The 24,004-nt window shown below is 41.0% G+C and overlaps 1 protein-coding gene across 2 annotated transcripts; it reads left to right on the top strand.

Moving 5' to 3' along the window:
• Positions 1-379: 379 nt before the first annotated feature.
• On the top strand, positions 380-23,815 carry prickle3 (prickle homolog 3). 2 transcript variants are annotated; one of them, XM_037104549.1, is made up of 11 exons: positions 380-604; positions 7,571-7,653; positions 16,287-16,470; positions 16,713-16,826; positions 16,973-17,110; positions 17,424-17,627; positions 18,181-18,367; positions 19,855-20,193; positions 20,303-20,608; positions 21,090-21,491; positions 21,575-23,815. In XM_037104549.1, the coding sequence occupies exons 1-11, from the start codon at positions 563-565 to the stop codon at positions 22,030-22,032; spliced, it is 2,457 nt and encodes an 818-aa protein (XP_036960444.1). In that variant the 5' UTR covers positions 380-562; the 3' UTR covers positions 22,033-23,815. The 2 variants fall into 2 exon arrangements, with proteins under 2 accessions (XP_036960444.1, XP_036960445.1); XM_037104550.1 differs by lacking the exons at positions 380-604; positions 7,571-7,653 and adding an exon at positions 11,802-12,081.
• Positions 23,816-24,004: the final 189 nt, after the last annotated feature.

Raw genomic sequence — 24,004 nt, 5'->3', positions numbered from 1 at the left:
GTATGAGAGATGAGAGAGTAGGGGGTGTGTAAACTAGTTAAATTCTTTGTAGCATGGGTGAAGACCAGGCCAAACTTTGGGGATAGTTTGCTGTCTGTGTTCATTTCTATGGACTGCAGGAGTAAAGCTGGAGCTTCGTCAAGATGGCGGTTAAGCACCCACACCTTCAAGATAAAAGCCGGGACGTTATCAGTTTAAATTTAAAGAGTTTCTCAGTACTATTTTTGACCTGTAAAATAACGTTACATGTGTTTAATGAAAACATAGTGCTAGTTGTGGATTTCATTTTGTCTCTGCTCAATAAATGTCGAACATGTGTGTTGATGAGTGTTTTACTTTGAAAGCTCCGAAGGAAGTAGTGTTTTTCAGTTAGGCTAGCTTGTCCGTTGAGTCGCCGAAAGTAGTTAGCTGAGGCGGAAGGAGGAGTCTGTGGCGGTCCGAGGGGAACATCATGTAGTTTAACACAGACTGGGTGACTTTTAACGTTTAGACCTCGGTGCTTCTTCTCTTCGCTTTCACTTGGAGACTCATATGTGTTTTTAACGTCCAACCAACCGACATTATGTTCCTGCGCGGATCTAAAAAGCGACGGTCGAACCGCTCGGTAAGTATCTTTTTTTTTCTACATTTAATTCTTAATGACTGCCACAACTTATTTTGGGGAACCTGTTATATCATCTTTGTTTAATAGAAAACACACTTTAAGGTTATTTGTGAGGTGTGGAAGCCCTTCCCTCTTTCACTGTAATAGTAGACTTGAAATGAACTTGTAGGCTATTGAAGTCCAGCACAGAAAACAGCCCGAGCGGAACTTTTCCCACCTTCACCTGGCTTTTGTGTCGCCAAATAGTTCTTTGTTTAATGTCCCACGCATTCCTGCACTTAAAATAAAGGGCTTTTTATGTATATATTTACATATTGAGAGAATGTTTTATACTGTGTAGCAGAAAGCCCTAGCAACATTCTTTGTTTCTTGAGTCATTTCGGGCGCCCCAGGTATAGTCAGGAGGGGTCAGGCTACGTCATAGATTTCTACCTTGGCAGGTTGATGATGCGGTGGCTGCTGAAACCTGAATATGTTTACTGCCTTTGTCAGGTTTTCATTAGAACAACAGTTCACGCTGTGTTAAATTATCCCCTCGCTGGACTTTTGCCCTAAACACAGCCTACATGGTCAGGTTACTGAACAAATGAAGCTTGTTTTCAGACTAGACTTAACAGCTGTGCAGCCATGAAACATCTGGCTCCCCAGCACACTTGGAATATATCCAGACAGTGACCGTGAATCCAGCTGACTGGTAGCAAACCAGACTATAATACCTTTTTTTTTTTTCTGAACTAGCACTATGCTTGTTTATGCATGTGTTAGACGCCTATTTAGTAAGCTTAGATAATGCAGTTTGCATGTTACATTATCTTTAGTGTCACTACTTTAACAACATTTGAATCCTCAAGACACCTGACACACACAGTAACTGCACTCAAGTGATAATGGACATCATTAATATTTAATGCAACACTCAGTTACATCAGCACTAGAAAGCTGACTTTTAAATAATGGTACAACACAGACGTCTGCAAATTTAAAAGTGTCTCCTACACGCTATTGTAAGATGCAAAATATATCCTGCAGTCTCTTAACAAACAAAAAAATGACTTAGATTAAATAGACAGATGTACAGTCTATGTAATTAGATATCTTCTGAAATTTCACCATTGATGAAACTTTGTAACACTCATCCTTGACAAATGGTACATTTTTCTACCTAGTTATATAATAAGAAATGATTTATAGACCATTTATCACATCCGTAAGTGTTTATATTCATTAGTTGCAACTTTAGATTGGTCATCTAAATAAGGTTTATGGCTTAATTACACCAAATTTATTAACTATTAACTAGAGGAAAAATAAACACCAGTTTCAACTTCACAATAAACAATAGCCTGATAAATGCTCCTTAAAACATTTTGTTATTTATTAACAGTGAAATAACTAATAACTAAAGTTTAATTAGATACAGATTACCTTTTAGTTTAACTCCACTATTTATGATACTGATGAAATTACTCACTTTTCATAAAACCTGTAATACTCTTAAGTAATGTTAAGTAATAATATTTGTGTGCTTATCTGATTGTTGTTGCTGAATGAAATTAATTAGATTAATTATGAATATCTGTACAGTAGCACGCTGGCTCTTCACTCTCTAATCTCAGGGACTAAATATTATTATTATTATTATAAAACCTTATTACCGTTTACGCTGTGTCATATACTTGTAAAACTCTTGTTTTCCAGTCCATGTCCACTACACAACCTATTAGGCATGATGGACAGCCACTCGCTTAATCTGTTCCAATTAATAATAAAAATACTACCATACAGTGTTGCTGACATATTCTATTTGCCAATATGCAGGAAAATTAGATATGTGTTTTGGCCATACACATACCCAACATCTTTAGACAGCGGCTTGAGGAGTATGTAGCAACAGCCTTTCACACAGCAGATATTCTAACATGTCACAGAAGGAGAAGCCCAGTTGTAAATAATAACTTGACAATGACTAAATTCCATTTAGCTGCTCTGCCTTCCAGCCCCTTGTGTTGTTCATGCTGGTTCACTAACATAGAATGGAACTGTCACTCATGTTATTAGTTTCACACGCACTATCCCTTGTAAAAAGATATACTCCTGTTCCTGTTCCTACTCACAACAGTGAGTTTATCATCCTAGTTTATTACTATTACTTTTTAATTTATGTAGCCTACTCTCATTTTTGCATGAAACATAAATCATCTCAGCGGTTTAAACAGTTTTCTAATGTAAAAATGTCCAATATATTTCATATACCATTAATGATTAACTGATTACTGATTGTTAAGACAGACTATCAATTAAAGAAACTGTTGCACTGTCACAAATAAAATCTCTGTTTGATCCTCAGAAACTTGTATTTCTGTTTAACCATCCCATTGTTAAAGATCGTTGTTTGAGTTGGCCTCAGGAGAAGGAAGCAGTGGTGTGTAAACCATAAGAGCAACAAGAAATGTTATGCCACAGAGCGAGAGTCGGCTGCAGGCTGTGTGTTTGATCCTGTCCAGTGAGGAGAGGTGCATCTACTCGGCATGCCGAGGCAGCAAAGGCCCCCAACCTCTGACCCCTTTTGTTAATGGTTAACCCCTTCTACGCCACAACATAGAGGAGAAGAGCAAATCCTACATGCTAATCTTTCTCTCCTGTCACTGAGGTTGATAAAGTAAACACACCTGAATAGAATCACTTATTTAGCCTCAGCCTAATGACGTGATTTAGGTGTATTAATTCTCCATTCCCTGATGTTATTGTAAATATGGGCTGGCTGAACCAGTGCCTTCTGGTGTGAGGTAACAAAGTTGGCAGTGTTTCAGTTTGTCCATTACCTGCCTGGTTACACGGTTACTTGGTAGCAACAAGAAAGAGCTCAAGCAAACCGAGGCAGCGTCATGTGATTAAACCTTATACCCACTTAATGAAAACAAATGAGCTGATATGAAAAGTCTGACGCCGGCCCAAGTGTGTGTATTTGAGCTGATGTGAACTTGTTAATGTTGTGTTTACTTTACCCACACTTAGTTTAGAAGAAACTTCCTCCCGCCACTCCCATCACATCCTTCACTTGCAGCACAAAAGCTAAACCTCATTGTTGGGCCACAAACTTGACGACACATTATCTTTCTTGGAAAACTGAGAGGAAACGCACATGAAAGCTTCAAGTCTCTGTGTAGCCTTGACATTCAAGACACTGTCATCGTGATAAGGAAACATTCAAGGAGATGTTAAGCGAGCTTGCAGTGGCTAATGTTCAAGGTCGTCCTGTGTTTTCATCAAAACACAGTCATTAAGAAGTAAATTAAAGGTTCGTGTCTGTTCAAATTAACGTCTGTTTTTAACAAACAACAACTGTGAGGTGCTAAGATTTTGATGTTTTTCCATCTAATAATCTAGTTTGATCTCGTGAAGCAACCTAACAGGTTTTTTATGCATCTTCTGATATGTTTATATTCTTATCTTTTAGTCCGCAATGAGGCTTTATATTTCAAGTAAATTTAAAGCTTTTCTCAGGATTCCTAATCCTTTGTTATTCATTACGTCATCTCAGAACCCGTACATAACTCCTAATTACCATCTGTCTTTAAGAGAGTGAGCGTCAGTGCTATGAAGTTGAAGCTCTCGCCATTAGAGTTAGTTTAAGTCATAATACAGAGTTTAATCTAATATAGGTTGATCTCTGTATCGCCAGCCTCACAGAATTCAGGAGACATCGAAGGACAAAAGTTAATTATAGAAAAGCAGAGGTATAGTGGGCTGTCATGCTACGTCAGAAAAATTGTATTACTCTTAGAAGAACTTCCTTGTTTCTAATTTTATAAAAACCTCAGTGGCCAGAGATGTATCAAACTCAAATCTGATCAAATGGCTATCTGGATTTTGAGAAATCTTGCTATCTTAATCTTTTTGGTAAGATTCTCTTCAGACCTCTGTTAGGTTGACAAGATGGCGATCTTTTAAGTTTAGTGCAGTATTTTTAGGAGGGGACAGTGTGAATTAATTAAACACGTGATAATACATGAGTAAAACACTAGAATTTTCCCAAAAAGGCTACTTTTCATCTGTAATTCTCTGGCCAAGGTGTTATACAAGGTGGCTATACATGATAACGCTTGACTACCATAAACCCTCATTTATACACTCAGTTATACTGTATGTCTCGCCAAATATAATGTCTAACCTTAGAACTAATACCCGTCTAATTCCATGTGTAGTATAACCATCTTTAACTTAAGCAGATCAAAACTGTGATGCTGGCTCTTCAGACCCATAACATATATACTGTTCTGTTTGGCACTCACAATCTTTTAAGAGCACCACCAGACTAATTCAGAGTAAAGTAGCCTCAAACATTAGCTTCCTCAGTATCCCTTACAAAATATGTCATTGCAAAAAAAAAAGAATTAAAACATAATTTCTAGATCTGTTTGCTGTTAATAAATCATGTTAGTGCTGATCCCACTTGTGTTAAATGTTACGCTTTGTAAAGTAAACTAGTAAAGTTAGGCTTGACTTAAAAAGAGACGTTCAAAGAGTGACTGGAGAAAACTGACACTGCAAATGAGAGCATATGAAGTGTCATTTCAGTTATTCCCTTTATGAATGGAAAGTAAGTAACACCCTGTAGTATCCTGAAGAGTAATCACTTCTAGTCGGGTATAGTTTCCAAAAGTGTTTCCTATCCTGCAGCTGTTAACTTGCATTCTGTGTAACATTAATATATGCATTATTTAGGAGTTTTGCTGTATATCAGTGTTAAACACACAAGCATTTTGTCGCGTCTGCCTTTCAGGCCCAGTCAGCATATCAATGTGACAGCTCAGGAACAGCTTCCAGAGTAAATAACAAGTGAAAGGTCCAGTCACCCAGAAATCATCTGTTCGCTTCATTTAGCCCGTCTTGTCACCTTCCATACCTGCTGCTGTTAACCACAATCAATGTGAATCAAATAAGCGATTAAATAGGCAGCAGGGAGCAAGATGGATGCCTGTGCAGACAGCGTGCAGCGAGGCATTTCAAAACAACATGTAAATTATAGTTTACTGTCATGTAGGACTATTCTGGACTAACAAGTTCATGTTCCTACAGAACTGGATACAGTCAGCAGTGCCTTATACAAGCAGCCCATTATCTCCACACTGGAACCATGAACAAAACAAAAAAGATTTTGTGTTCATAAGTACAAGATAGCAAGCTACTATTTGCTCTCGTGGTTTCTCATTTCATTTGTGCGGCACTTACAACTCGTAGAGTAACCCTTACGACCCTCAGATATCAGTGAGATAAGCTAGGCAAACTCTGTGATAATCAAAGTACTGCGCTGCGGTTCTTCACTGATCTCAAAGAGAACTCTGCATGGGAAAACAGGCTTGGCATGAATACTGGTGTTTGTTGGTTAAAGCTTCTGTTGAACCTTATGTGTGGTTGGAAAAAGACGATCAAAACACTGTTGAGCAGGTATGCACAGGTACCCCACTCTGTCACGTGCCTGCTTTTTATTGCTTTGAATGTCATTAGCGCCTGTTTGCGTGTGAGTATTTTGCATCCTTATGTGCAATTTGTTTGTGCGGCTCGTCCCTCTCTCAGTGGTGGAGTCTTGAAACAATAGAGTCACAGAACCTCTCTAGAGGTTAAAAAATAGATGATAAAGAGCTGATAATACAGAAAATCACAGAAGATAGAAGAGTTGTCCCACTGAAGAATAAAGTCATGAGAGAAAAAGAAAGTGGAGACAAAGAGACTGCATGGAGAGGGAAAGGGTGCAGCTCTCATCCTGTGTCTGCTTCCTTCCTCTCATCTCTAAAAAGAGGCCTATGTCTGCAGTCTATAGTCTGCACACACACACACACACACACACACACACACACATATTAGGCTGCAGGAATTGAATCAGAAGTGAGATATGAGGTAGTTGGTTTAGAGCTACATTGTTCGGTTGCTGTTGGCGAAGTGAGATACACAGCTCAGCACTTTTTGGCAAAAGGAATTTGTGAGATGTCTCTTGCCTCATTATACTGTTCTTCATGGAAGAAAAGTCCCACATCACACATTAGCCTACACATAATTTAACTGTATTTTTAAATGATGCTTTTTAAGTGTATACATCAAAGGTTATTGAAAAGAAATCTTTCGCTAGCATGGGGAGGAAGACCGAATTAACCTGTGGGGCCACAAGATGACAACAAAATAGAACATTTCGCAACAGCCAGTATTCTCCCTGGAAGTAACTGTCATCGCAGTAATTTGGTCGATACTGGCAGTATATTATTCCTAAAACCCACACGTGGACAAGTGATTGTACACAGCTAGAGCCCAGCTCTGATACTATCAGACAATATTTTCACAGAATCTTCCACAGATTCATCAATGGCATAATGTTGTCTGATATGAGCTGATCTAAAAACGTTTTTCATGGAGTGTTATGCAGAGAATTTATTGGGTTAATTCTTGTTACAAAATTCCCAGTAAAGTTTACTGTTTTGCATGCACTGATTTAATTTTGGACAAAATTCAGCAACTCGCATTGAAACAATCCAAATGGATAAATAGCTCTACAGGCTAAAGGAAAGTTGTTTATTTTCAGTTGAACCGTCCCTTTAAATACTGTCAGTCACATTGTTTTCTTTGACCATATTGTGCAACAGTTGTAATGGCTTATATCTCTGCCAGTTCAAGCACACAGGATTTTCAAGAATTGTCATCATTTCGCAAATCATGAGAAATCTACGGGTAGCCTACACTCCACCACAAACACTGCTGATTTAAAGGCTGAAGCGATGGACTGTAAGTGCATCCTGCTCGTGGCTTAACTGGACTCACTCACTCGACATGATGTTGATGATTCTGCGGCCATGTCTAGCGACCATTGTATGTACTCACTTTGTTGTTTTAACCTAACTATCTTGCGGCAACAGGTATGAATGGTGCTCCCTGGGAGACGTTGTGAGCTGAAGTGACTTTGTGTTATGTTTTCAGCAGGAGGAAGAGGACCCAGACAAAGGCCAGCCGTGTATGCGCTGTGGGGACCAGTGCCCCGGCTTCCGTGTCCATGGCTGGAGGTATGAACTGTCAGGGTCTTGTACGCTACTTGCTACCTCTGCAGGAAATGTTTGCCTCAGTCTTTATTTACCTTTGGTAGGGTTACACTTTCTCCTGCTGCTCTTTGGATCTGGTGCGACTTCTGATAATAACCAAAACCAAGGTCTCTCTTTAAATGTGTAATCACAAGATGTGGCACCATAACCATTTATTGGCTTGCTGTGCTTTTGATTCAGTTTAAATATTCTATTACACACAAGCTTTCATATGTTACCCACATTTCTGATGATGAGGCCGGTTAAGATCCAGCTCACAGAGATGTTTTTTTTTCGTGGCTGTTTGTCAGATATAATATGCAGCTGTCAGCACCAAGAACATTTATCTGTATCTGATTTATTCACTCCACATAAAAACACTTGTTTCTTCTCTGTGGTTTGGAAAAGTGTAGTGAATAGATCTATAAGAATCAGTGTCATTTTGTTTGTGTATTTTCAGGTCTTATCTAGACATTACAGCCAACGGAAATCAGCTTAACCGTGATGTGTGTACACGATGAGTGCTATACATTAAAAGACAACAAACATGACCCAGTGTGTCATTTTCACAGAGCCGATCAGCCTCCCTAACCCCCGTGGTCCTAAAGAATCAGGACTATAGGCTCAGTGCCATTAAGCCCTGACATCTGCAACAGAGGCAGCTGCATTTTGTTTGAGTCGACTTCATCTTCATGTGAAAACAGAAGCACTACACAGCAGCAGGATTACTGATTACTGTCGTCCTGCAACATGTGCTGTATGTCTGAGCTCCAGAGAATTAGACTTAAGACCTTTTCCTATGTCAGAGTAGTGCTTGTCATTTATTGTACTGAAATTAAGGCCATATGGTGGACTTGCACATCAGAGGGCTTTGAGGTGAAAAGCACTGTGTTGCTTGATACAACACAGGGCTTTACAGTAAAATTTGCCAGGTTACCACTGTCAACGACTTTAAGAAATTGGCAACCAATTCCTGGCCTTGGGCTGACATCAGTGGCAACCATTTTTAACACAGACAAAACAGTTGGAACTGAACAGTGCTGTAAGCGTGTTGGTGTTTTTATTCATGTGGGCAGTGTCTTGCTGGATTTATTTTTGAGGGATCTGTGAACATGACAACAGCTGCCCTATAGCTATTTTTCATACCATCAATTGAGGATTGACACGTTAATAGTTAACACTCAAGGGCCCTGACACACCAGGCCAAACCATTGGTGAATGACTGTGGTCCAACTTGTGACAGTGTGTCCTGCACCGTTGGCACTGAATGGCCCTTGGCGGAGGTAGAATAGTCAGTGGAGCCCATCAGTCCTTCTGATTTGCTCTTCAGCTAAGCAAATCAGTGAATACCGGCAATAGAAAGAAAAAGCGCCTCAGGCTTGTCGCTGTAGTGTCTGATTTTGCCCATTTACTGTGGTTTCGCCCTAATTTTCGCCTCTGCGCCAGTGCTATTTGCAATTTTTAATCATATATATCATATTTAAGATTGGAAGTGTCGATATTAGCAAGAGCGGTGTCAGAAAATGCTGCTTTATCACCGCAAAGATTGGTATATCTTACTCAGGCGTAATACGTACAAGCTTGTTGATCATCATCTTCTTGGCTGAGACTTATTTCAAGGCATTTCGGTGTGTTTGGGCCCCGAGATTCAAACTCATTGAAGAATGGGATAAAACACAAACTACTAAGAATTTTGTTTGTTTACCTTCATAAAGCTTCTCAACAGTCTTTCATGCCACATTTTCATCATTAACCTGATATATACAGTACAAGGTAACTAAAAATGGCAACCATTGGTAACTATTTAAAGTTTGTGTTGAGCCCAGCAACAGATCAGCTGGGTGTTCATCTGGAACAAGTTTTATGGACAAAAGACAAGCCCTACTCACCAGATGGACAAGTCTCTCGTAGGATGTCCATATTGTTTGTTTGAGTGTTTGGAGAGTTTTTGAGACTGTTGGGGCAGCAAAAGTCTTTACTTTTTAAATGTAGATGGAAGACACTTGAAAAGTCAGCCTACATACCTCCTACACCTTTTTGTTCAGGAGTTGTTAACAACTGTCGAATGCCCTCCCAAACAACAATTCAGCTAATTCTGTTCAGCAGGTTCTTGCGTTCTTTCCTTTGAGCCCCCTTTCTTTCCTCATTCTTCGTCCTTTAGTGAATATCCAGCTGGTTGGGTTTCTTGGTTAGTCTAATCCTGTCAATCACGCTAATAAGATTAGGCTTCACTGCTGTGATAGTAACCCTCCCGACCACTTCATACCTCCCTCTGTGTCCCCCATTGTCTCCCCTTCCTCCCTTTCACTGCTGCTTACGCTTTTCAATGTGACATTTATATTTCATGAAGAGTCAAATCTAAACAGAAGTGTATAAATATTTTTATTACATCTTATTTATTTGATGTAAAAGAAGCATAGAGTCGAGAGCATGGAAGGCTCTTATTTCTCCAAGTGCATTGTGTCGTGTTTAGTGTTTCCAGACTCTAAGACTGCAGAGTACAATCACCCTGTTTGACACACAGCTAGATGACTGAATAAAAAAGATTTATTTCTGGTTACGAAGTCTGCATTCACAATGCCAGATGGGCACTGCATGGCTGTGGCTCAGTGATGGAGAGAATAAAACAAAAGGCAGAGGAATGCGTACTGCATGTAACCAAAAGACTGTAATTGTATCTTTTAGCTTTTTTTCAGTTCTGTTCCCTCTATTCAGGTCAAGACAAAAAGCTTAGAAGTTACGATGTAATCTAAAACACGTGTGCTGTTCTCTACCTCCGGCCACACTCTGGTGTAAGTCTAGTCTCTGTACACATTGATCTGTTTACAGTATGTTTAATCTCTGTAGCATGAACATACTGCTTATAGAAGATTTTCAGCTATGTATTTGTCTAGAGGACAGATCTGAGATGACTTTTGGGTGAGGTTAAAAAGGGAAATGTCTTGTTTAGACGTTTCAAGTTGATCCAGGAGAACGATTCAATGATTGAGATTTATGGGGGTCAGTGTTTAAGACCCTGGAGTCTGTTGCTAATTACATCTTCCTTAATAACCAATTTAGAGTCACACCTTCTCTGACGGAGAAGATCATCCAAGTGACCACAGGCTTAGCTGCTGATACTCGCTGAGAGGGAAGTGATCCATCTTCATCCTGATCTTTCTCAGACTGAGCCTCAAATGTGGTGGGGGGCAGATGGTGCTTCCGCTGCCCAGCAGCTAGTGAATTGAGTTACTTTTGACCCGCAGGTCCCTGCCACGCTTCAAAAGTGTTCAAAGCTGCCGTTGCTATTAGTCTGGGTGGCCATGCAGCAATTACTCAGTCACAAATTAGTGGCAGAGACTTATAGGACAAGGCCCATCTGTTTCTTAAAATCAGATCGAAGGAAGGCTTCACTATACCCCACTGCAGTATGTCTCACTTATAGATTATCACACCAGCAGCACACAGTTAAAGCAGAGGATTATCTTAGGGATGCTATACGGGACTGTCAGAGTGTTTAATAACTATATAATGAGCTACAATATATCCGATTAGGGCTGGGAAATAAGACATTAAAATAATATCACAATATTTTTAGGCTATGTAGAAACTCTTGACAATTAAGAAGCAAGCAATGTTTCACACTGTGTCAAACTAGTTGCATATTTTTGGCAGTTGACTAATGAATTAATCAACTATCTGTTACTCATCCTCATATACTGACTGAAGACAGATGAGTGTCGTGACTTCACTAAGATTGAACGTCACATTGCCAGCGTGATATTTCACCAGCAACACATTTTTGTTTTGCACACCATCATGATCTCATAATATGACAAATACTGCACAGCACATCTTTGCTCATAGGCTAGAAATCTGCTCTGTGTGTTGCCATGATTAATAACTGCATCAAAGCAACAATCGTCCATCTGTTATAAATCAGTTACAGCAGTCTGGTCACAGTAGAAAAGACAGTGCGTTTACTCTGCATGATCGTCACTTTGACTCATTTGTTGCGTATCTACAAAGGCAGCGTGAGTAAATAGTAGGTCTAAATTGAAATGTATAACAGAATAGCCTGCGGCTTGTTTACTTCAGCTTATCTCTTTAAGTACATTTAAAAATCAAATGAGCATATGAGAACTTTGTATTTTCTGCAGTGTGTGGTTGTGACCCAGCCTTTTGTTTGAGCCCACTGACAGCACGGAGGAGGGCGGGAATCGGGGGTGGCGTGGAGATTGAAAAGAGCTGAGCAGTCAGAGAAATTATCACATGAGAAGGAGCTGCCATAGAATATTCTGCTCTCACTGAACAACAGGCTGACAGTTGTCGGCGTCTATCGGATGCAAAGTTTTTACGGTTTCGCTGGAGGACAAGTCTGGATGGGACAGCGTCAACAAGCCTACCTGGACTAATTTGTCATGATTATAGCAGGTACTGAAGAAACCATATTTACAGCCTAACTGGATTAGAGGGACTAGAAACTCAAACAGTCATTAAGTTGGGAGATGTGGGTAGACTGAAGGATTTGTGTGTGTGTGTTTATGTATGGTAGCTGAAAATATGGTACTTCCATGGAGATGTCACTTTTGAAAATGAAAGTGATTAAGTGAATTAAATCTCCCCCAGCAGCCAAAACCAATTAAGACTGTTGGATTTGAGCTTAATGCTGGGCAAAATATTGACGTTGTCATTTTTGTGTTATGAGACTAGATGTTGTATTATATTTTAGATATAGTTATATCCATATGGTGCATGTTTTTCTTTTGTATCAAGTAGCAGCAAAAAGTTGTTGCTTGACATGATTTAGTTTATTTGCTGTAGTTGGCATTGTCCTTTTTGTGATGTATGATGCCACTTGCCTTTACTCCCTTAGTCATTCTATCCACATACCTGACGATGATAGTTACCCCTTCTTTATTGTCGCCATATTGATGTCGAGGTATTTGGTCAAAATTGTGATGTTTTGTTTTGTCACACAGTCCTAGCACTTACGGAGGTTTCAAAATATCGAGATATATTGTCTATCACAGTATAGCCAGAAAAAATGCTTCATATTGTGTCAATATTTAGTTTCTCCTCATTTTTTCATCTAATACTCCATCAGCGTGAGAGAGTTGTACTCCAGTTTTATTTCATTACTATTTTATTCAAAATAATTTAGTTTAATATCTATGAGTGGGCTATGTAAGCATAATTAACAACAATAACAGCACCAGCTGCACCAGCAGTCACAGTAAGAACATTTTGGTCCAGCAAAGCAAATTTAAAAGGCAGATTGTTGGTTCCTGTGTCTCCTTGTTACTAACACACATGAGTGGTTGTAAACTCAGTGTAGTGCAGTACATTCGTATAGTTAGCATAATCACAGATGTTGTTAAGATGTAGAATTCTTTATCAGTCAGATTTGTCAAGGCACTTTTATTTAGAGTCCTTGCTCTAATGCTCATAGGTGTTCTCCTACCATTGAACTGGGAAACTACAAGGAAGTACAGTAATTATTTTCTCTATGAAATTGCTATCCAACAGACCATGACCCAAATATATTCAGTTTATGATGGGGAAACGCAGCAGGTGCTCACATCTGAGGAGATGGAATGAGAAAATGTTTTACATTTCTGCTTTTAAAATGACTTACACAATTAATCAATTATAAGTATAATTTAAGATTTCTCTGAAGTGACTTAACATTTCATTTGAAAGTTTAACAGCAGTTTGACACATTCCAATATTTAGAAATTATAAACCAAATTGACAACTATCTTAATGTCATAGTAGCTGTTCTCATTCTTTAAATCAACCAGGACAATCAAACTATATTTAATTGGATTTTTCCTCATTTGAATCTTTCCTACTAATTTTTTGCTCAATCAGCAAAAAATGTGGTACACAGCCACCAGACAGAGTCGAAACAGACCAGTCGCATTACATCAGAGGATTGTGACTCAAATAATTGGACAGGACAGGGCTCAGCACAGCAGGCGTTGGTAAATTGCAGTGTTGAAATACCCTTCAGAAATGTGCTTCTTTTAAGTTTACTGAGCTCATGATCTAACCACCAAAATAGAAATCACTTAAATTACAGTAAACTTTGACAGTGCTGATTTGCTCATGTGTGGGTTCAACATTTTGTCTCTTGTATATGTAGTAAGCCCCCTTGGTTTATGGCTTGCACAGAAGAAGTGTATCAAGTTTAACTCTGCCCTAATGGCATTATATCAGGAGAGCGGCCTTCAGAGAGAGGGACATAATTTGAGACTCTCCTGCAAGTTTTCAAACCCAAAATGCTCTCAGATTGGCTCTTTGTCATCTCCCAATTACTGAAGGTTGCATGTGAGGGTTGGCACCCGCTGGTAATTATATCCCTGTTCCAAATGCTTTCATCATGTAGAGGCTGCTGGTGGTGGATGTGGGGGGTTTGCTGGTGGGGTGGAACAGGGTGAGACGTGGTGCATCTGCCATCTGTTCCATCATGCCAGGTCTCCAGCTCTGTCCTCCTGCCCACTTACATAGGCATCTGTGTCGTTGTCCTCCCCCTTTTTTCGCTAAAAAAGCTGCATGCATACAAAGACTCACACATACTGACGTACAGCTGGGGTTAGATTCATGCCAACATGGCTTAGCCTAAGCTGACGTGTTGTGTTTACTAGTATTTATATTGGTTCTACCTGCTTAGCGTTCATAGCTTTATAAAGTGCCAGCTACACATTGCAAGAGAGAAAAAAGGTACTGGGATCACATAGCAGCAGTCCCTATTTTGTCAACTTCTTAACAATGAAGTTGTGTTGAGTAAAGAGAGAGGTGTACATTCCAGTGACATGCAGTAATTACCGGCCACTGCTAACATTTCAAAAGAGGAAGATTTTTCATGAGACGACTGATTAGAAGAGGAGCTCTCCTGCAGTTGACAAGCAGTTGTGTGTGTTTGTGTGCTAGCTGTTTTGGGTATGTGTGGGGGTTGGGTGGTGGAATAAAGCAGCTTTGTGCCTTACGAACTTGAGCCACAAGTGCCAGCTGGCAGTCTGTTATGCAATCGTAACAGAGATGCACACATGCAATACACGCTGCATATGGCCATATTGTCGCATCCACACACATGCCCGACACCTAAACCTCATTTTCACCCCTGGGCGCTTTAGTCTGACTCCACCGCTCCCACGCACAGAGGCACACCCACCACCAGACTGAATGCGGTGAGGACGACATGATGAGGTGTAATATGAGGCAGAGGGAGATTATTGCTCCCATCTTCACCTCCCGCTCTTAACTGCCCCGGGATTGACGCCCAGGCTTATGTCAGTGACCTCATTTCCTGCTTGTTTTGTAGTAGCTTGTTTGGGACGTGCTGGTCCTGATGTAGATCCGGTCAGTGAGATGTCAGTGTAACGTCGGCATGAACTGGATTGTGTAATTGTCAATAACATCTGTGATTAATTGAGTTCACTCCAATTGTGAAAATGCTTTACAACTACACACAATGCTACACAATGTTTTAAATGATCTGTTATTGTGTCCTGGCCCGGCAACTGTTGTATTAGTAATATTTGGCTGCTTGTATAGTTGAGTCAACCTCAAGAATGTGTGTGGGCTGATTTGTGTCTAAATGTCTCCAACACAAATTGTGTTCAGAATGTATATGGCTACCGACTATGGGAGTGCCCGCATGAATGTGGTGTAAACAGACTTACATCTTTAAGAGCTTTTTGTCATATTTACAGCTGGCATTGCCATTTCAAAAATGGCTTTGTGTTGGATTTAGTTTCATTTCCAAACTCTGTACTGACCTAATTACATTTGTACTACCAAGTACTGACTCCTGTAAAATTCATTTGTGCCAAATTTTGGTACCAGAGCACACGTCTTGTGTGAAAGTGAAATGACATCCAGGCAAGAAGTCGCAGTGAGTCAGGGCATCACACTGCAATATTGCAAAATACAAATCTGAACAGAGCAATGTGCCTTACCTGAGTAGACACCTGCTCAGACATAAAATGCATCAAAGAGCTGAAGAGTGCTTCATGTTTGATAACCTGAAAGTCAGCTAAAATTCCTGACCAACATGCTCTTCAGCATGCCACAGCAGCGTGTGAGGTTTAGCATGTAAATATTATTTACAGGGAAATATTACAGTATGCAAGCGCTGCAACATGCAACAACATAACAGACAATGACAGTGTTTCTTCTTCTTTGGATCAAGCAGACTTGCTGCCTGTTACTGCTTTTTTTTAACGTTCCCCTTGAATGTTACCTATATTTTTTAGTCCAGTGCTTTTTTGGTATTCCATCAGTTTCTTATTTTTAATCCAGGTATCCTGGTTGAGTAAAAGTGTGCAGAGTGAAAACAGTTTCTCTAGCTGCCTTCAGGTCTTTGAAGAGCTTCCTTCTTCCTCCTTTTGTATTTGGTGACTTATTTTTTAAAGTTACCGTACATTTTTGTCACTACAGAGAGAGTAAAGTAATAAATCTGAAATAGGGTTCAGGTTTTAGTTTTGTGGTTTGCACCCTCTGAACCTGAATCATCAGGAGAACAATCTATGTATATTTCCTGAAGTATTTGACATGTGATCTTCTTTAGCTTCTGTTGTAAATCAGCGAAGAGTCCCAGAGGATGAAGCCTGAAGCTGTCCTTGTCTCCACAGGAAGATCTGTGTGCACTGCAAGTGTGTGCGAGAGGAGCATGTCGTGCGCTCGGTGCCGGGCCAGCTGGAAAAGATGATGACGAAGCTGGTATCAGACTTCCAGAGACACTCCATCTCTGACGACGACTCGGGCTGTGCCTCCGAGGAGTACTCATGGGTCCCACCTGGGCTCAAGCCCGAACAGGTAACAACCACAATGTGGTGCAGATGCAGAGTCGAGACAGAAATTATTGCTACACAAACATGAAGCACGCTTCCACTTGGACGTGTTCATACACACTCAAACAATTTTATAACCATGGGAAAAAAGTATTCAGTGTTTTGATTTATGACTGTAATTGTATAAATTGCTCTGTAATGGGTTAGATTGCCCTCTGTCTTCTGTCATTGCGGCCTCTTTGTGACCATACTTGTCTCCTCATGCAGGTATACCAGTATTTTAGCTGCTTGCCAGAGGACCGGATACCTTATGTGAACAGTCCAGGAGAGAGATACCGAATCAAACAACTGCTGCACCAGCTTCCAGCCCACGACAGTGAGGTAACATCACTGTGCTTTAGGGATGCTTTTCTTTCAACTGCCACATAGCAGCTGTTGTTAGAAAGCCAGTGCTTCTAATGTTCACTTTATTGGGGGGGTGAGTATGTATGCACACGCCATCAAGCATATCTATGCATTTCTTGCAGCCGCAGTACTGTAACTCTCTGGACGAGGAGGAGAAGAAGGAGCTGCGTTTGTTCAGTCAGCAGAGAAAACGGGAAAACTTGGGCAGAGGCGTCGTCAGACTCTTCCCAGTAACGATGACGGGAGCCATCTGCCAGCAGGTAGAGAGGCATTTTTATTTTAGGTTTAGAAAACGTGTCAGATTGTCTCATGAGACAGGCCAATATGAAGCTAAAAGTTAAACCAGTTAAAGCCTTTTAAAATAGAACAGAGCTGTGCAGAAGAAGGATTTCTTTCTTCTTCTCGAGGAAGTTCAGGTGCAAGTAGGTGCAGGCATTGCTCAGGGGCCACATCACACTGGGATTTACTGATTACAGGGCTGTATGAGCAAACTGCAGCGTTCATCATTTGTTAAAGGATACACCAGCTAACTTCCTTCCCGCTGCACCACCCTAACCAAATTTATTTTTCCAGTGTGGCAGACAGATCTGCGGTGGCGACATAGCAGTGTTTGCCAGTCGGGCGGGACAGGGCAGCTGTTGGCACCCTCAGTGTTTCCAGTGTGCCTCCTGCAGTGAGCTGTTAGTCGATCTGATCTACTTCTACCAGGACGGACAGATCTACTGTGGCCGGCACCACGCTGAGAGGCTCAAGCCTCGCTGCCAGGCCTGCGATGAGGTGACTATCACTAATAAACTCCTATCAGCAGCAGTGTTGTGCAGCAGGTCCCTTTGTTCCCATTTGAAATCACTTGCATCCCTTGTTTCCTTCGCTCTCTACTGTGAACACAACACTTTTTTAATACAATCTTCAAAAACAAAGCAAGAACAGTTGATATGTTGCTTCTTCTTAACTTTTCTAGAAAGATTCTTTAATGAATCATCAGGCTCTATCAGTTGTTTTGTCAGGGCAGACTTCATCATGAGATATGCAGATTTTTCAATCCGTCTCCTCTTTTCTTGAATAGCCTCTCAGTTTGACTTAAGAGATTAGTTGACGTAGTTGACTAATAGATCTGACACGACTGACCCACAAGTGTTGTTTAAACTCAGAGGATCGTGAAGCATGCAACAGGGTGCCCATTACATTTTTTTTCCCTATCTTGTTAACCCAAATCCTCACTACTCATTTATATGACTGTAATTTGTTTACTACTGTAGTCATAAAATCACCACTGCTGTACTGAGTGACCTCTGTCACCCCGTCTTTAACTGTTGTCTCTCAATCCCAGATTATTCTCGCTGATGAATGCACAGAGGCAGAAGGAAGATACTGGCACATGAAGCACTTCTGTTGCTTTGAGTGTGAGGCTGCACTCGGCGGCCAGCGCTACATCATGAGAGAGAGTCGGCCATACTGCTGCTCCTGCTATGAGTCACTGTACGCCGAGTACTGCGATACCTGCGGAGAACACATAGGTAATGAAATTAGTCTAAAGAAACTCATTTAGCATGCAGCTAATAGCCCTTATCATGCAGGAGAAAAATATATTTACTCTTTCTTTGGTGACAGTTTACTTTAAGTGAAGGGTTGGGCCTTGGTTATCCACAAAGTAGTTAAAGGTGTTGACAAAAACACTTAAATCTGCTCACGACTACATAATACTGAGTTATAAACTGTTTATTATACATTTATGTTCTGCTCATAAATGCAAGCTTAGGGTGGTTATAACTGAGGTGTTGCCATTTGTTTTAAAGAAAGCAAATAATTAAGAACTATTCAATCCATACAAAATTGCAAAAGTAAATAAAGCTCCTGTCAGATAGGCAGTTTGTTACGTAAGGTGACGGCAATTAAATGAGTTGGTTTAGTTTCTGATTTATGGCCTCACTTCACATAAAACCCTCAGCAGTTATCTTACTACATCTGACTTGGTAAGATTCCAGTAAGATTTCTGTAAAACCTCCAACACGGCACAAGTCTGAACTACATGCTGTCAGATTGATGGAAAGACTGCAGCAGCACAGAGAGATACATTAAATGCAAGAGAGGCTGTAGAAATTCATTACTCAATTATCATCTCTTTTGCACAAAAGAGCAGTTTAATAACCAGAGACCACTGAGAATAAGCTCATTCCAAGTTGATTCATCACAGATCAGTCCTGTTAAAAAAATGTAGTCCTCCTGGTTCTCGGTAAAAGAGTTTTTTTTAGAAAAAAAGACCTGCATGCAACCATGATAATATTTGGACCAGCTGTCTCCCTCCTTGTTTTTTAAATGTCATTCATGCCAGCTGCATGGAAAAATTATAAATATCTCAGCAAAACTCCTCACAGCACAACAGTTGTTGTTCATGGTCAAAATGAAATATATTTCTCTGAAAAAATCACTTTTGCATCAACGTCCTAGATTTAAAAACATTTCTATGAACTCTGAACATTTATTGGACACATCTGCATGGTCAGTAAATGAAATAGAAGATGACATTTGAGTAAATGGCTGTAACTTGGAAAAGTCCACTGTTGGCAAGTAAGTGTGAAACATTCAAGTACATGATTTTGAACAGAAAAAAAAACCAAACAAACCTAAACTTCCTGCGGTTCTCTCTGATTTCACAGTGAAAAATGAGCGTCATTTTTAAAAACTTCTTTCATTCTCAGACAAAGCAGACTAAAACTTAAGCTTCTCCTGCATCAAATGATGCACAGCACTTGACACTGACGGCTAGAATATACTAAAACTAAATAAATACACAGTCAGGCAGCCCAAAAAATGTTTTAGGTCCCTGAAGGTTAATTTGCATGAATTCAGCTTTGTAGGAGTGCAAGTAGTTCAAACAGGGCTGAGCTAATCAAAATTGCAATAAATGATAGTACTGCTGATATATATTTATACTGTATACACATTCTGAGATGATATATATGTGTCATCTAACTTGTGTAATCATGAAATCATTTCCTCTCAGGTATTGACCAGGGCCAGATGACATACGAGGGTCAGCACTGGCACGCGGTGGAAGCGTGTTTCTGCTGTGCCCGCTGTCAGCTGCCTCTTCTCGGCCGTCCCTTCCTCCCTCGAGCGGGGCTCATCTTCTGCTCCAGGTCCTGCTCGCTCGGTGAAGACCCCAACAACTCTGACTCCTGTGATTCTGCGCTGCAGAGCAGACCGCCTCAGCAAAGACGCTGCGGGAACATAGAGAAACACCAGCAGCCACAGTGTGGTTCTCCGCTGCAGCCACTAGAGGGCGTCAGACCCCCTATAACTCCTGCAAAAGACTGCATCCATGCTGCAGTGGAGGACAGAGGTGATCACAGTACATTGGTGTGATACTCAGATGATATGTAGGCCACAGTGGCAATAAATGTCCCTGAGAGAGACTTTTCTCACACATTTATCTGCTCTGCTTCTTTCAGGTGTCCACTGCACTGCTCCAGTTCAAAACGGACTTCCTTCACCCGGTGGTCATCCTCACCCAAGAGGCTCCTACTCACCTCTTCCCCACATTCATCTAGGAAATGGCTTAGGGCCATCTTGGCCCAGCGACCTTCCACATTACAGTTTACTGCCAGAGGACTGTGGGATCAAACTTCCTGTCAGTGGTCTTCAGTTCCAGGGAGAGCTGAATGGAGGTACTGGATTAACAGGTCTTAATTCAAGAGGAACCTCGACTGCTAAAGACTGCAGGAACTGGGTGGAAAGGACAAATCAAGTTATGCAAGGTAACAGAAACCAACGCCTGATATAAAAACAAGCTGCTGATATATAATCTAACCTGACTCTGTTTTAAAGGATAAGTTCACCCAAAAACAAACATTGAGTCATTGTCCACTCACCCTCATCCTGATGGAAAGTTGGGTGAAGTTTTGTAGTAAACAAAACAATTTTGGAGATTCGAAAGGGGTGTAAATATTGTCTCTTAAAAGCAATTTGAAATATCAGGGCTTCCAGACACTTGGTTAACACAGGACAAGCACAGGACTGCATAGAACCATTTTATGCTTATGTATGGTTGTTTTTTGAAGTAGTGAAACAAGCCCCCAGCTGCTGCAGTTGTTGAAGAGAATGCTGCAACACTGTTTTTGCTCCAGAAATGTGTCATAGACTATGAAACTTCCCCCGACTGTTCGTCAGCATTAGGGTGAGTTTTTGGTCAAATGTATTCGTTAACAACAAGGTGCCCTCTTGTTTCTGTCTCCGCAGTGTTTCCTCCTCAGAAAAACTCCCATGTGAACCACCTCATCTCATCAGACTCACCTCCCCTTCCGCTCGACAATTCCTCCATCTTCCCACCTCCTCTGCCCGTTAAGTCTCGTGACTTGATGCCCGGGGAGTCACCCCTGCCAAACCTCCCCCCACCGGAGGAGAGACCCGCTGATCCTTTACCGCCGCTGTCTCGCAGTGGCACAGCGAGGGTCAGCTTTAGAGAACCAATCAGCAGCAGCTACTCTGTTGAAGAGGATGAGGATGAAGACGAGAAAGAGAATGAGGAGGAGCTGCAAGAGGGCCAGGAAAATGAGGAAGAGGTGGAAGATGAGGTGGAGGGGGGCTTCGGAAGCAGGTTGCATCTACAGAAAGGCATCCCACCGCAGATGGATCTGCTGGGTAAGGAAAGGCTTTGAGAGAGTTGAGTATTAACGCATCTCATGAAACTTGGAAGTTAATTTAGTTTTTGTCTTCATTTCCAGATGGATCCTCTTATCACCAGCGGGGTCTGCGGCGTGGGTGGAGCCGTTGTCGTATCCCCTCTGACCCTGCTCTCCACCCTGGAGCAGAGAGGCGCCACCGACACTCTCGGTCCGAACGGCCTCGACTGGACACCCTGGACCGGAGGAGCGAGCGAGACAGGGACAAGCGAGGCTCTTCCAACACTTCCTCACTGACCCTGCAGTCAGGCCAGTACAAACATGAAGACTGTTCTACTTGCTCCTCATCTTCAGACTCAGAGGAAGAGGGCTTCTTTCTGGGACAGCCCATACCTCTGCCCCCCCAGCTCCGACAACAGCCACCCGAGGAGGGCAAAGACAGAGAGGGGGAACAAGAGAGGGAGGTGCAGAGAGACAGGGGACTGAGAGGCAGCATACGGAGGAGAAGAGCTCACAGCCTTGGTGCAAAGGACAAAGATAAAAACTGTGCCATCTCCTAACCCCCAACTGCTAGCGACTGCGACATACAGCGTGTTGTTTTCTAAATTATGGTGCACAAGAAGGACAAACGGCCCTTCATTACTCCGGCGTTCAAGCTGTTTTACGATGCCGATGTAAATCCAACACACACTTGCAAAATTTCCAAAGCTGAAACACTTTGTTCCTGATACTTTACTTGGCAAAGGGAAGAAACCTCAGAAGAGTCACCACCTTCAAAGAGCAATTTGTAAGATATGGTCAGAATTTAAGCTTAAAACATTTCAAAAATCTTCAACAGAATATGAAGAAAAAACAGTTTGTAAAATATTGTCGATCTAGACAAACTCTAGGGCCTCTGGCTCCACAGCTAGCTACAGCCAAGAGCTAATCAGCTAACGATAGCTTGCTACTGTCAAGGACAGCTAGCAAAGAGCAGCAGTTGTGGGTTTCTCAGCTGTCCTCTATGTTTTTGCAGCTACCTTCAAATTCTGGCTGTATTCTGCAAATTACTGTCTATAAATTAATCCATTTTTATTTGTGTTGCGCCAGTTCACATCTGAAGTTATCACATGACACTGTCCAGTTGGAGCAGGTCGAGAACATACTCTTTAATTAATTTTAATGAATTAATTTATTCGCTACTCTTCTGACTGTTGGATCTCTGAATTACAATGTACAAAATGGTGTATGGACCATGTGACTAGTGATGAATGTGGACTGATTATTGTTATAATGTGATGGGATTATATATTTAAAAAATCCAAGAGAAGTCACACCTGTGCTGCAGTTTGTTTGAACACTAACTGCTGTTATCCTGAAGTGAAATATTTAACATCACCATCATTTACATATGCAAACTCACAGCAGCACGTATGACCAGGAGCTGACTGCACGCAAAGAAATGTTAAATATGTCTTATTTTTAGTCTACTGTAACAGTGCCCCGTGCTCTTATGTGCAAGTTTATATGGCTGTGATATCTTACAGTTCTGAACACTAAATGGCCAAATATTATGGGATGGATGGCTTCAGTAAACTGTGGTAGTTCTATGCTTTTGAGATCATGAATGTGAAGTTCGTTGCATGTGTTGTATAGTTTAAAAAAAGTACTGCAAAGTCTGTAAACTTTCATGTTTTTAATCAAAAAAACACTTTGAATGATGAGCTCAGTCAGAAATGATATTCAGTCAGTATCTACTCACCCTCATGCTGACGGAAAGTTGGCAAGCAAGCAAAACAGTATTGCAGCGTTCTTCTAAACAGTTAAAATATACAAGGACTGAAATCGAACATGAACATGAAACGGCTTCATGCAGCTCATCTAGTGTAGAAGACGTCATTTACACCCTTTTTAAGCCAAAATACTCGCTGTGGCTGCTAAGCTACACTTGTTAGCGTACACTCTGTCTGACATGCACGCACAAACTCGACCACACATTGAAGGGTAAACAAATGTATGTAACATCTTTTAAAGTCAGATTGGAATCTCTGAAGCCATTAGTCATTGTTGTTTTACATTTTAAAACAAGTCCTCATCTACTTCAGTTGTTTAGGAGAACGCTGTAAAGAAGTGCTTTGTTTACTATGACACCCGGCTTTGTCTCAGCGTGAGGGCGAGTAGTTAATGTCTGAATTTTAATTTTTGGTCAACCCTATCCTTTAAAGTCACTTATTTTTATATTCTTGGTGTAGGTCGCTGTTCTTTCTTTTATTCTGGGTCAAAGACAGAGATTATAATGTCAGTTTCTGTTTCTGTGAATGTATGAGGCAACTTTATGGTGATATTAAATTTGTTTAAATTGTTGATCTTGTCCTGTACACTATCTCTCACACACCTTACACAGACCTTGGAACGGCAGATAGAGTCAGTTAGTGTGGATGATTTATGACACCTGCACATACAAAGCGCTTATCATCTAGCAACATGAAACAAAAGCAGGGAGTCATGTGATTAAAGAAGTCGGCTCATATCCTTGTAGCAGAGCGACTGGAC

Source organism: Acanthopagrus latus, chromosome 7, assembly GCF_904848185.1.
Source record: "Acanthopagrus latus isolate v.2019 chromosome 7, fAcaLat1.1, whole genome shotgun sequence".
Lineage (NCBI taxonomy): Eukaryota > Metazoa > Chordata > Actinopteri > Spariformes > Sparidae > Acanthopagrus > Acanthopagrus latus.
Note: the sequence above shows the minus strand (reverse complement) of the source record. Positions and strands in the feature narration are given on the sequence as shown.